Source organism: Camelina sativa, chromosome 4 (genome assembly GCF_000633955.1).
Source record: "Camelina sativa cultivar DH55 chromosome 4, Cs, whole genome shotgun sequence".
Lineage (NCBI taxonomy): Eukaryota > Viridiplantae > Streptophyta > Magnoliopsida > Brassicales > Brassicaceae > Camelina > Camelina sativa.
Window position 1 is genome coordinate 10,339,764 of NC_025688.1, and position 15,483 is coordinate 10,355,246.

General features: G+C 38.5%; 1 protein-coding gene across 1 annotated transcript; it reads left to right on the forward strand.

The window, feature by feature from the left end:
- LOC109132471 (RNA-binding protein 33-like) lies at nt 6,375-6,941 on the forward strand. Its single transcript, XM_019244092.1, has one exon. The coding sequence runs from the start codon at nt 6,375-6,377 to the stop codon at nt 6,939-6,941; it is 567 nt and encodes a 188-aa protein (XP_019099637.1).

Here is a 15,483-nt window from a genome sequence, read left to right on the forward strand (position 1 = left end):
AGCCGAATTATCTATAAGCGTTTGAATTTGAGAACTCCAAGCATCATACTTGATATGCAGATTTTGGTAGTTGGCGGATAAGGGACTGGCAAGATCATCGAGTCGCTTATTTATGTGTATGGCATCTGACTTCTGAGTGGACAGGACCTGTTGCATCATGGATAGCAAGTCGAGGGATGAGGATGCTAATAACATATTGTGTGATCAATTTATGTTAGATGGTTGGGTCGGTGGGTCGAGTTGCCTGGCAATAGGTAGGCCATGGTTAATGCCGTGTGAAGTGGTTGGATGGAGAGCCTGGTGATTGAGGATGTAGTTGCTGCGCCTTTTATTGTAACCTCCTTGATTGTTGATGTAGTTCACATCCTCTAGCTGAGCATTCTCCCCATCTTGTTGCTGGTACTGATCTTCCTCTGAGATTGAGTGGACATGTTGCTGGTGGTTGAGGAGTTTGTCCAATTTGTCATTGAGGACTTTAATGTCTCTCTTGTACTTGGCATCATCCTCTCCAAAAGATCGTATTGTGCGATCATACTCCTCATTGTAGTGCCTATCAGATTGAGCTAAGTTCTCCACTAGATCCCAACCTTCATCAACATCCTTGTTGAGGAAATTTCCATTACTAGCGGTGTCCAGAAACATCCTTATCAGATTGAGCTAAGTTCTCCACTTGATCATTCAAGTCTCTTGGCTTCTCCTTAGTTGCCACTTCTTCACTAGTGATTGTTCCACAAAACATTGTAGAGGAAGGTTTGATAGGATATGATGTGTTGGGATTCACATGAAGAAGAGTTACTCTCTTATTTGGGAAATTAATGCTTGCCCCCACAGTGTTGAGAAAGGGAGTTCCTAGTATGAGAGGGAGCTTGTTGGTTTCTTTCATATTGACTACCATGAAGTCTGTTGGAACTGTGCAATCACCAACCATGAGTGGATAGTTCTCAATCAAACCAAGTGGAGATTTTGAGGAAGCATCTCCAAACATGGTGGAAGAAGAGGGCTGCTTCATGTCTTTGATCCCAAGAATCTTTACCATCTCAAGTGACATCACATTAACACTTGCTCCTGAATCACATAAGGCATCATCAAGTTGTAAAGCACCAAGTGAGCAATGTATAGTAAATCTGCCTCTATCTTCAAGCTTGAAAAATGTTTTTGGTTTGGGTTGTTATTCACTTGATGAATCAAAGGTTCTCATGATTTCTTCCACCTTCTCTATGTTTGCTAGAATAGCTTTGATGAACTCTATATGGATAGGAACTTGATACAAGCTATCCACATAAGGCAAAGGTGCTCCAACTCTATTCATATTAGCTTTGAAAGTTGAGAGCACTTTTTTTTTAGCATTTGTAAGAACCCTTTGTGGAAATGGATGTGGATGACTATAAAGAGGAAGAGCAACACTTGGTGCATCNTGAGTGGACATGTTGCTGGTGGTTGAGGAGTTTGTCCAATTTGTCATTGAGGACTTTAATGTCTCTCTTGTACTTGGCATCATCCTCTCCAAAAGATCGTATTGTGCNCAGTAGAACCATATAGAAGAGCAGATATCTCTTCAATAGACCGTTCATTCTCATCAGCATGGCGATCCATTTTTGATTTTTTTGAAACTCATACTAGTAACCTTGTTCACTTATTCCTTGAAGATGACATTGCAAAACTCCTTTGGGTTTTGTTCTGGTTTTCCCGGTAGAGAACCCTTTGTCTTGTTGAAGAGGAAGAAGCTTGTCCCTGGACCTGTGTTTGCAACCTCTCAATCTTGGCATTTAACTCACTATAAACATTCTCAACTTTGTTGTGCATGTTCTTCATTTGTGTGGCAAGTTCAATGGCACCTCTCCCTTGTCCTTCTAAGAGTTGTCTAAGTAGAGAACTTGTGTCATCTATTTGACCTTGAGGGTGTGGTGCATTCATTTGTTGCTGCGGTTGGGAATAGGTTTGAGGCTTGGCTTGGTAGTTCCCTTGAGGTTGAGGATGATAGCTGGGTTGGGAAGGAAACCCAAGAGGTTTTTGTGGTGGATAAGTCTGATCTTGTGGGTTCTCCACATTTGTGTTGCGGTAAGAGAGGTTTGGGTAGTTGCGGTAATTAGGATTGAACTTGTTATACCCTTGGCCACCTACATAGTTTACTTTCTCTTGACCCTCAACACAAGCTTTCATACCTTCTTGATAAATTTCACATTCATTGACAAAGTGAACTTGTTTTTGATTTGCCATAATCATCTTATCCATCTTGTCATTCAAAGCTTTGATCTCCTTGCGGTGCAGCTCATTCATATCAGTATAGTCCCTTGGAGTTCTATCATAATCCTCTCCATAGTTCCCATCACTTTGAGCAAGATTCTCAACCAACAACATTCCTTGGTCTGCATTTTGACCCAAGAAGTTTCCATTGCTTTCTGTATCAAGAAGCATTCTATACTTAGGCAAGACTCCTCTATAGAGTGTACTCAACTGTGACTCTTTGGAGATACAATGATGTGGACATTGAGAGATGTACCCCTTGAATCTTTCCCATGCTTCACAAAAAATCTCATTTCCCTTTTGAGCAAAGCTTGATATCTCATTCCTTAGGCTTGTTGTTCTTGTAGTAGAGATGAATTTGGAGAGAAAAGCCTTCTTACATTGATCCTAGGAGGTAATGGTGTTGTGAGGCAGATTTTTTCCCCAAATGTGAGCCTTTTCACCAAGAGACAATGGGAAGAGGTGCAGCTTGAAGGCATCTTCAGAGATACCATTGATCTTAACAGTCCCACAAAACCTATCAAATTGATCCAAGTGATCAAGGGGGTCTTTCATTGCCAAACCATGAAACTTTGATCCCTGCACCATGTTGATAAGACTGGCCTTGATCACAAAGTGATTGTTCTCAACTGGTGGAGCTCTAATACCAGTGTGGTGTCCATTGACATTTGGTGCATCATAAGCTCCAATGAGAGGGGCTTGTCTTGGTACATGATTTGGAACTCTATCATCATTGGGCAGGTCATTTCCATTATAACCAGCAGAAGGAGGTGGACTGTTGTCCATAGCTTGTCTTGCTAACCGGCGATTCTCACGCTCAAAACGGTAGATGTCGTCAACACGCTCAATCAAGTCTGCTTGGCCTTGACTTCTCAAGTTCATACACCTTGCAAAACAGAATTCAAAACACCAATGCAAACCAAGTAAGTAACAATGTAAATTAAATGAGTCGGCTCAAGCAAATTTGAAATCCTAATGGTCAAATGTAATGCAAACGGGCAACAGCGCCAAATTGATTTTGTACTTTTTACTTCTATTAAATTATCAATCCACAATTTGCATTAATCAACTCACTAAGAATGCACAAAGATGTTCAATCTAAACTTAAGTAGGAATTGGTTTATTGTAACAATCTTAACTAAGCAAGGCAAACAAATTGTAAAATGCTCAACAAATAAACCAAGAAAGAAATAGAAAATCAACTCAACAATAACCTAAGGAGAATCTAAGGGTTAAGGTAATTGATTAGGAGTGAGATAAGAGATGGATTATGGAGTATCAAACAACTTAAACTAAGCAAGATCCTTAGACCATAGAACACTAAGCAAGATTAACACATTTCCATGATATTAATCAATCATCAACTTCTTCCAAAGGCAATAAAATGATCAATAAGCATTACAATCAAGTCTATCTAGCCACTAAGCACCCTATTCAACAATTTCCAAAGGTAAGGAATGCAAAGCATTTAAAAGTTTTGGTTCATGAATTTCATCAAACACCTTCTGGGCATGAAATTCTTAAAGTCTAGAATCAACATGATCAAGGCTGATCTAGCTGTATTAGCAACCAATAAGCAAGGATCTAAAGCAGTATAAACATAAACTCCATAACCCAACTCCTTAATCATCCTAATCTACCAAAACCCAAAGACTCTAAGAGACTACTCACTCATCATCATGATTACACAAAGGTACAAGCTTGATATTTGTGAAATCATAATAAGATATTGTAGATTATGAGAAATAAAGGAGAGATTATTATTAAAAACTTAGAAGTACTCAATCCTTCAACAAACCAAGAGTAAGAAAACTTAAGAACCCTAAAAAGCTGCTAAAAAAAATAAAACCACAGAGAAGCAGAAGATAAGTCTCCGCTTAGCAGGGTTAGAGTATTTATAGGAAAATAGAAAAGGACCCGGGTCAACCCAAACCAAACTGGGTCAAACCCGGATTAAAACTAAAACAAATGTGGACTTAGGCAGCTATGGGGTCAGTTTGGCCGATTGGTGAAGTCGTGTGGCTCCATCGACCATGACTTGGCCGCTTGAGCTGGCCGCTGATACTCCCTGTCCTTCATCGCCTTGAGCTCGATCGGCCACGGTTTGGCCGCATCATGTGACCGATGGCTGCACACGGCCAACGTTTGGCCGATGATATTGGCCGCGTGTGGCTCCTGTTCATGGTCCAAGTGAGTTAAATTGGTTGGCTTTTGGCCGATGGTGGTGCTCGATGGTCTCCCACGGCCATGGTTTGGTCGATGGTCTTGGCCGCGTGTGGCTCCTGTCTTCACTCTGGCTGTATATACGTTCACTCAAACAGGTATAAATCTTTACACACACATCTGATTGGCCTGACATTACCTCCATTGCAAAGATTACTCAATTTCCAATAACTTAGATGAAGAACGCTGGAGCTAAATCCCAAGGAAAGGTCTTCATACGAGTCGATCTTTAAGGGACTGCAGAATGGTTCCGAATCATCAATCATCTTGTGTGCATCCAAATGTGTGTCTTCCATTATATTGCTAATTATTGACTTATTTGGCTCCAAAGCACACTTTCCTTGTAAATCTCTACTCCAACATCTGAGATAACAAATTTGATGCAAAATGCAACCTAAACAACCTAAATGCTCATGAATATGCACAAAACAATGAAGATTAAGCTCTAAAATTACATAAAAACACAAGATATCATGCCTCAAGCAAATATTCCCTAGTCAATGAATCTCTTAAATCTTGCTAAAACACTCTCTTGATAGAAACAATCAACCTTGGTCACTCCCCTACCCAACTCTCGTTGGAGAAACATGACCAAGCAGACATTACAAACCGATTCATTATTGTCAATAAACTCGTTACACATCTAATTTCTTAGGCTAAGTGAGTAAATCTCTAGCATTGATTGATTCAAGCATTTCAACAACATCTCTCGATGGCAAAAAACTATAGATCTAGTCTCAACCTCTCGGTCTGAAAATAGCATTAAGAACATCAATCTAGAAGGAAATTTATATAAAATAAACACTCAAGCTAAGACATCCTAACCGATCAAGAACACATATTTGTATATCACATCCCTAGAAACTTTAATTCACTACTCAGATCTCACGATAGAAAGCATAGAAACACAAATGAATGACAATTGCATTGTATTGAAAATAGGATAAAAGTAGTATATCATTGGTCGAATCCTAACAAAGTAGTAATGAAAATTGCATTGTATTGCAGAATTGAAACTAAAAAGAATAGCCTAAGAAACAAAATCGAATCCTATAGAATAGAAAAAGTGTTTGAGTCGCTTAATCTCTCTCTCAGAAGCTCTCGCTCTCTGGGTTGAGTCTCTGCGGCTTGCTAGGGCGAGAGGAAGAAGAAGGGGGTGTATATATGGAAAACCTTTTAACCTAGCTGCTAAGTCCTGCTCGAGGGTCTGCTTGAGGTGGTGCACGAGGATCTAGTCGGGTAATTCCTCAGGTAGGTCTTCGGGTTGTCCTTCCTGCTCTTAGATCCCCTTTGATCGGGTTGAGGTTTGGACTGTTCTTCTTGCACAATTGCTCTTTCGGGTACATGCTCAGGTTTGACCTCATTTTTCCCCATTTTAGGCTCTAAAGCACATGTTAATAACCAAAATGCACAAATGCAACAATGTAGCACCCTAAATGGCCTAAATGCAAATTCCTACAGTAAAGGACCTAAAGATGCTAATGTTAGGGTATAGATAATGCAATATGTGGACAAAAAAAGGTGTCTAAAACATGTAAATTAGAGAGTTATCAGAACTATCACCGTTTTGCGACTACTCTTTTGTGACTAATTTGTTACTAACCACATATGCAAAAGTTTTGACTCTATTAGTGAAATATAACCGCCAAACTTTCCCCCCCACCCAAAATCAAGTTGTGACTAGTTTGCGACTAATGTGTGACTCGATTAACCATCTAACACGGTTATCAAAAACATTAATCACTTCTTCTTTTCATTATCTCGAAACCCCTCACTCTCTCTTGGAAACCTAAGGGTCTCTCTCTACCAAAACTTTCTCCCGAGATTCTTCATCTCTTCGTCTTTTTCTCTCGAAATCTATCTATCCCAAAATCAATCTCTCAAAATCGATCTCTACAACTGTTCTAATGGCGAACAAAGGCAAGTCTGTCCAAACTCGTGGTGGTAGATTAGGTCGTGGTGGGACTTCTGCTGGTGGTGGCAGTGGGACATTTCGTGGCGGTGGCGGTGGGACATCGAACAGCAGAATTGGAACGTCTTCTCACTCATCTAACCCATCAACCTCTAACGAAACAATTTTGGCTTCTCCATTTCTTCCGTCACAATATCCTTCTAATTCACAATCTCCACCTCAGCCACAGCAGCAAGTGGCTCAATACCACCAGCAACACCCACTGTATCAGCCTCCACCGGCAGCGTACCAACTTCCCCAACATCAACAGCCTCTGCACCAGCAACCACAGCCTTCCTACCAGCTTCCCCAGCATCAACAACAACTGTACCAAATCTCCCCACATCAAGCACCGCCTTTTATTCCGGAGCATCAACCACTGCCACCGCCTGAGGATCCAGATCCGGATCCGCCAAATCATCAAGAATACCAACAGCTATTAGATGATTTGTTGGTTCTTCCTGGACGACAACATATACCACTCTTGATTCAGTTTCCTATCATCGATGTTGAGACGATATGACGAGAGATCTCTTTCTTCTTCTTTATGGTTCACCTATTTGTCTTCGTAATCAAGTATGGGTAGGAAATTGTTGTGTATAAGTTTTGACTTATCTGATGTATTTCGTAAAAGATGTGTTTGATTCTGAATTTAAGTTTGATTACATAGGATTGCTTGGTTCTCTTGTGTTGATTATATCACTTAGGTTGTTGTGTTTGATTCTGAATTTTCGTTTGATTATATCACTTAGGTTTTCGTTTTGCAACATTTTTGTTTTGGTTTTATATTCTTTACTTTCAATTGCTCTCCTAATATTTGTCTAATATGTTTGGTCGGGACAAAGGAAAACTGGCCCGAGTGATAAGTGGAATACTTCGAAGGAAGTTTGATGGTCCTTACTACAGTTGGAAGGTTACACCTATTGACATTCAAGCACGATACTTCAGAACGTTTGCGGTAATGCTCCTTTATAGTTTTTTGTTTTTATGACTACATACCATGATTATAATCATTCACACTTAGCTTAACAATATTGTATTGTATATTGTGTAGCGGAAGTACAACTGGGACAGTGGGATAACTGAGGTGGTTAAAGAAAACTTCATAAGGGTCGCCAAAAGAAGGCTCAAAGGAATTGTGAGCCAAGCAAAGCTGAGTGGTCATAATCCAATTTGGATTCAGCCAATACTTTGGGTCAAAATGATGGAGCACTGGAACACTCCCGACTCTGTTGAAAAGAGCACTAATGCTTCCCAGTCCAGAAATTCTGATCGTTGCGGGCTTGGCGTCCATAAACACTTATCCGGATAGAAATCCTACTTGCAAGTACAACTAGACTTGGTAAGGAGTTGGTAATGCATTTTTAGCTGCCTTTAATTTTTACATGTGACACTAGTAACTTTTTTTTGTGTCATTACAGGAGGATAAATTGGTTCGCCCTGTATCAGTTGGTGAAGTTTTTATGGCAACTCATAGAAGGGCAGATGGAACTTTTGTTGATGCAAAGGCTAAGCAACTAGCTGAAGATTATGAGAAGAACCTAGAAGAGACATTGAATCAGCTTGATGCCGATGATCTTGATGGTTCAGACCATTCATCTCAACGGACCCTCACCATTCAAGATAAAGATGACATATTTCTCAAGGTATTTTTTGACTTTCCTTTCTTGATGATGACATTCTTTTGCTAATACTTATTGTCTAGTTTTGCTAATGTTCATTGGTCTGCATTTTTTATTCATGGTTCTCCTTTCTCAGTATGAATATTCATGGAACATTAACAATGTCTGTTTCAATCTAATTGGATTTGCATCATCTTTTTTTGTGTGTTTAGAGTATTGTCACAGTTGACAAGGGAAAACCCTTTGGACTTGGCCAACTAGCTGAGACGATCGACAAAGGGAAGAGAAAACAATGTTATTCAACCGCTCTTCACCGCCAATCTTAGAGTTCCAAGACCAACTTGAAGCTGCTCATGCTAAGCTCGTAAAAGTTGAGGAAGAAAATGCTAGGCGTGATGAGGAGCAACACAACGTTCAAAGTCGTATAACAAGCTTGGAGATGGTAAACTCCTACTTCAAAAAAACTTATCCTGGATTCAGCGACTTTATGGCTAATGCAATAACACCACCTCTTCAACAACAAGCCACAGCAGCTAACGCAGCTGTTTGTAAATCAAATGATGGTTTTTTGTTAGGATGTTTTATGGATGTTTGCAGGTTTTTTGTAAGGATGCTTGCAGGTTTTTTTGGTACAATTGTTTGGGGTATAATCCTAATCTAAATCGGTTTTAGTATTTAATTTTAGTTTTTTATAAAAAAAAATCTACAAAACAATAACAAATTAGATGCTATAAACTCACCCTTTTGTGACCATGAACATTAGTAAGCAGAATATAAAAAGTTGCATATTGGTTGCTAATTTGTGACCCTATTATGAGAACAAAACGTTGCAAATCTACAACCAAACAAATCGTCATAACTCAGTCTCTATTATGTGACTACCAGAAAAGGTATCAAAGTAGTCGCTAACACTCCAGGTTGCTATTTAGTCACTAACTTTGACTATTACAGTCCTTCTCAACATAGTCGCTAAAATAGAGAGTTGCTATTTAGTCTCTACTTACGACCACTTAGGATAGTCGCTAATATACGACCACTATTGAAACTGACTCTTTTTTTGTGGTTGGGTGAAAGATGTATGGAATGATGATGTATGGAATGAATAGATGTCAGGGTGTTTCAATTCCCCTTATGCAATTGTAGTATAAGAGGTGTCAATCCAATCTGAGTGCTTGTGAACAATCAAGATGTGCATATGAGTCTAAGTCAAGCCAATTGTAAAGATTGTTTGTCACTAACAATCCTATAATGAGATATGAAATGCAGAAAGTAAAAACAACTAGAACAAGATACTAAATGCAAACAGAACAGACAAATTAAAGCTATAATGAAACTAGAACAGAAGTAGACACTATGCTGATGAACTAATGCAAGACAAGTAATGAACAGAAAACTAAGTGAATGCAATGGAAATGAAACAGGAATGAAACAAGACAATCACAAATCATAAACACAAGTTCTGGGGATGAACTCGAGCAGCACTCGACCGAGTGTAGGTCGAGTACAGGGTCGAGCTAGACTAAACGTGAAAACAGAGCAACACAAGAAAAACAGAGCAATGCAAAAACTAATCAAACAACAAGCAAGCAATGATATTTAGACTAAGATATTAATAAACAAAGAAGGCCTTGAGGAGGGATTCATGGGCTGAGCTAATCATTGTGGTTATCTAACTTGGTCAACAAATCTCAAGCAAACTTTGAGCTGATCTCTAGACATACTATTCTAAGACATGTTTAATCCACTCTCATGGCAAGAAACAATCAAACCTATGCATTTCTAGACTTGTTCTCACAAAGTAAAGAATCTACACAAGCAGGCATTAAGCAATACATCTCAAACCAAACAAGACTTCTAATCTCTTAGCAAGCCTAATGGTAAGCTCTAGATCTAGCCTTATCTATGCTCCTTAGACATTGGTGTGATGCTAAGATGCTTGAAATCAAACCCTACCTTCTCAGATATAGGATCAGCATTAAGATCATCTAGCCTAGAAGAGATCTACAACAATCAAGCTTGACCAAATCAAACAAACCACAAGATCAACCCAGCCTAACCCATCCTCAAGGTCCTAAACAAACTACTCACAAGAACACATGGTGAAATATGTCAAAAACCCAGAAAATAATGAAACTTGCATCATTAGAAAGATGAAACAGAGATCTACAATATTGATGAAGGAATAAAACTCGAAATCTTAATACTTTGAAAGTTATGAAACAAACAAAATATAAGAATCTAGTCTTTCTCTCTCAAACAAGTACAAAATCTAAAAAAAAAAAAAAGTGCAAAAGGAATAATATCTAAAAAAGGTAAAAACTAGGTTTTAGACTCTCTAAAAAGCTGGATTCTTTTTGTGGCTGCAAGTACAAGGGCCTTATATAGGAGGTGAGGTGGAAGCCCTAAAAAATGCAAAAAGTCAAAGTGGTCAACGGCTCGGTCAACTCGACCAGTGCTCGGTCGAGTGGCTGGTCGAGCTGGCTTCTCTCGTGCATTCTCCACTCGGTCGAGTCCTCCTCAGCACACGGTCGAGTGGTGGTCGAGTGGTGCGGTCGAGTTGGACTCCGGACCTTGATTCAACAGCCTTAACTCTCTTGTTTTCTCCTCACGATTGCTTCACTTCTCCTCAGCATTGCTTCCATGCTTCTTAAGCTCCAAAATCACCTGTTTATGCATGAAAAGATGCAAATGCAATGCAACTATACTCTAATGCATGATTAGTCCTAAAGCTACACAATAATGGCCTAAATGGATAGCAAAAGATGCAAAAGTTGTGAATAAACTAAGGGAAAACAAGGTAAAATATATGAACATCAACAATATGTACTCACTAATCTGTGGAAATAAGCGACCACTTTGTGACGGTATTAATTTGCGACCAAATTTTAGGGACCGTTTCAGTTAGTCCTTCATTGGTCGTAAACAGCGACTTTAGGACCACTTTGTGACGGTTTTGATGGTCACAAAAAGCATGTTTACTTGTAGTGTGTCCCTATCCGCGAGGTTCATAGGTTGCTCCTCGAGATTCGTCCTCTTTTTTCAGGTTCTAACGAATAAGTTGCATGATCTTGCTCTATATCTTCATACAACTTCTGCATGGACATGTACTTCTGCTCAAAATCTTCTCATCAAGAAGACACATGGAAAAACAAACACAAATTATATATACATAGATATGTCAGCAAGAAGACATTGAAGATCCTATTTTATTAAAGCTTTCTTTTACCATTTTTGTAACTCATGGATAACTCCAGTTTAAAAGATTTCAACCTATTGCAAACCCATTCAATCATATCTGTTTTTTGTTTGATCTCTTGAGTTTATTTATTTTATCTTCTCAACTTTCTGATCTAAGCTCTCAGAAAGGCGCGCATCTAAAATCACCTTTCCTTGTTCAAGATCTGATGGACTTCTCAAACTTTTCCCATCCCTAAGATGAGAGTTGCAAACCTCATTTGTTTTTTTCCAATGAGTTTCGGTAGCAATCCATCCAAATATTTTATGATTAGTTCAAATAACACCTTTCAAGAAAGAAAGATAACTTCAATGTTAAAACAAACCAACAAACTTTAATTCTTAAAAAAACTCAGATCAGCTACTTTTTTCAATAACCATTCTCATAATGCTCCTCAAAATTCCAGGCGTCTTCGAATCCTTTAAAGCATTTTCTGAAGTGTACCAAAGCATAACCAGTAAATCCTTTATAATTCCAAACGAGTTTGACAGAATATGGATTATAACCTTTCTTAGTTAGGTCTTCACGTAAGCTTGAAAGGCTTGGGCCAACTATCTTACCACGCGCATCAAAAGTTCTTGGTAAGTTAGATATAATACCAACCCATGGCCACACATATTTTTATCTGGAGGAGAAACTGATAGTGGGTCAGAAGAGTTGGCCTTCGCCTTTTTATTTTGGTTGGCCTTGGACTCACCATCTGCACATGATCATAATACAAACATAAGTTTACAAGAGAGGTGTAACAATCTGTCAAATGCTTCAATCAGACTAGAGGTGATGAAAATGAAGGTCAAAATAAGAATGGTTGTACCTGTTGCCACAGAAGCATATTTGTCATGTTCCCTCTTCTTGTCGCGGTGCTCACTCTTCTTCGTGGCTTCATCTACTTCGTCCTTGCTCTCTTCTTGTCCTACAGTGTTACATGGTCCAAAGTCATAATTTGAAATCTTAATTAATTTAAAGTGCATCCAACTTTCCCACCAGTAACTGATTTGCCTTGTGGCTGTTCACCTCCTAAGCTAGTTGACAACACTGTCTCTCTAGGAGCAGTTTCGTCAACCAAAGTTCTATTTACAGAAAGCTCATCACGAGTGATGTTTGCTGCGAGTTGTTGGTTTCTTGATAGCTCCCTGCTCCTTCTTGTTAACAATCACAAACATATTGAAGAAAGCACAAGTCAGAAAGGAGAAAATGGCCACAGAAACTAGCATTAATTCCTAAAGTAACATGCTATGATAATATGAATGTGGTGTTTGTCTTTTGAGACTTGACTTCTTGAACTAAGCATAAGGTAGAAAAGAGAAAATCGGCAGGGCAGCCACTTTCTCAGCACAATCTCCCATCCCGTGTCACACCATCATATAGAATAGAAACGCATATGATATATTCCTGTATAAGTTCCATTATAAACATTCTATATGTTAACTATGTGTCCATTCTAAAATTCTATTTTATATGAAATACATGTACATATTTTATCATGTATGTTAAATCTATGTCTATTAATACTTCATAAGTTACCATGTCGATTCTATGTTAGTACTGTATGATCATTCATCATATGAAGAATTGCTTTGAATTAATCTGTTGTCTCTTCCTCAACCACGACTCACGTCTTAGTAAACGCGTGTTTGATGGCCTCTAGTGCTTCGTCTTCCCACTGGAAATCTGAATTTCGTTTTGGACGTTTACTAGAACTCTCACCGACCATGTTGATGGCCTCTATTGCTTCGTCTTCCCACTCTGATATGTGTTCTGGACGTTTACTGGAACTCTCTCCGGCCATGGCTCGAGTCTAAAACTGAAAACAACCGTAACAAAATTTGGTAAAAACAATACGTGAAGTAAAAAAAAGCATAAATTAAAGAGAGAAACCGATTTGGTGATTGCCTACAAGACTCGGAGAAAAGATGTAGATCTTGAAGATGTAGTAAGAACTGATGATTATCATTATAGGTGAAATGATTGAAGAAGAATATGAAGAGAAGGAAATGATACAATGAATTTAGAGAGACGAAGAGACAGTTAAAAACTAAATGACTACGGTATGTTTGCCACCTATGCATATTTTTTGAATAAAATGAAGTGATATAGAATTTTATGTAAATGCTATACGCCCAATGCAGCATATGCAGGTCCTTATGGCACTACTGTGGAGGAAACATGGTAAAATCATATTAGAGAGAAGGGCTGCATTTCTAAACCCATGGTTTATTAATCTTCTGAAAAACAATTATGACCATTGGAATAAAAAGCCAGATGCAGAGAAAGGGAAATATCGTTGGAGTACAAGTTTGAAGCCATACATCAATGGATTACCGACTACATGGGGGAAATTTGCAGATGGAACCAAAACAAAATTCATTAGGAGCGTTGATGTACTCTACGTCCATATGAAATGAGGAAATTCTCACTGGGTTGGTCTTGTTATAAATTTGGTGAGTCGCACAATCGAGATATTAGATCCTTTTATAGAGCATAATGAAGTTCCACAAAAGTTCCAGAGATATATGGCTCAAATTCTCAATTGCCTCCCATTGGTACTCCAAGCTTTTGTACACAGCTCAAGGGTACCGAAGGGTTAATGGTCTGGGTAGGTGTGTAAGTAGAAGCATGTTATGTGTTTAGCTTCAAATGAAGACTATAATATATATTGTAGAGGTATCGTTTAAGTGTTTTTTTGGATGTGACAAGTACCAACCGAGTATAAACATTAACTCTATAGTAAGTGTTAAGTGTGCCAACTACCAAACATTTAGTGTTTAAGTGAGAAATTATATAGGAGATGAATTAAACAAACATTGGATGTTAAGCAGCAAACAAAAAAACTGATGTAGAAAGTTTAATAAACTTAGGAGTGGTCAATGACTTCAATAACATAGCATCCTCCACAAGCTCATCATCATGGACATCAGGATCTGACATCAGAACAAAGTTGAACAAATTATGATGATCCTCCACCACATTTTAGGATCAGATGATGAGTAGAGTAAATATAAGTTTTGATGTCTATGGAAGACTACTACCAATCGAAAGACGAAGAACTTTTCATCTCTTCCTTGTAAATTTTTGTTAACTCTTTACATGCCCAGGGAACATGTCCGTCTGCGATTATCCTGGTCCAAAGAAGCACATTTAACAAAGCTAAAACCAATCCAACAATATGGCAACTTGCAACAATACTGGTGGATATGTCATGAGAGGTGCATGGCATGATGAGGTAATATACGTAAGATAGAAGGTAAATATGTACCTTTGCCTTCTTATAAATATGCTCCAAAGATACATGTATCGCTTTTGCTCTTTGCTCAAACCCGCAAAACGTTCAAATCTCTCATATGTTACCTTAACGAATCTAGTGGTCTTGCGGGTTTGAGCAAAGAGCAAAAGCGATACATAATTGGAGCATATTTATATGTCGGTTTGTTGGTCCAGGCCAGGAGCAAAGAGCAAAAGCGATACACAATTCTGAATATATTGATATATGTTCTAAAAAACTTTTCAACATTCCGAATTTCGCTTGTCTTCACTCTTCTCCCACGTCATGGGTCCCTTCCACATTATAAGCTTTGCCTGGGGGAACTGGCGCACTCGTTATTTCCTATGCAAGAAAATTGAAGGCTATTACATTTGACACATGTGTTAACAGAACAAAACTAAACTGAGAAGAAGATATCTCACTAGATCAACAGCAAAAATGTTCATGAGGATTAGAATTGCTTACTTTGAACAAATTCTTGCTCGCATCTTGATGGGCTTTGTAAGTGTAGCCGTATTTCTGTTTCTTCCTCCATACCAGGAATGTGTCTTATGCGCTTCAGCTTTTCACTCATGATCTCTTTTTCCATCTCCAATGCTTGCACAACATAGAGAGTGTTCATCAGCTGAAGGCTTTTCATATGAAACTTCGCTTTTACCCTCTGTGATATAACACCTAAACTTGAACAATAGTTACCCTTCAAGTAAATGATTTTACAGACAATAAGCAAAATCCTACCTATTGTCGTTCTACCAATTTCTTCATTTCTTCATCAGTTTTTTTTGTGCTTGAATATCCATTTTTTTTGCTAACCATAAGAGAAGATCAAAGGAAGAGACATAAAAAATAGGAATTTATGAAATGTACTATGTAAAGAGTGGCTTGAAACATAACATTAGTTACCATTCAAAGTGAATGATTTTAAAGACAATAAGCAAAAGCCAAC

What these genes read in the sequence shown, in the direction of transcription:
- LOC109132471 (XM_019244092.1), top strand. Translation starts at nt 6,375, where the DNA reads ATGGCGAACAAAGGCAAGTCTGTCCAAACTCGTGGTGGTAGATTAGGT.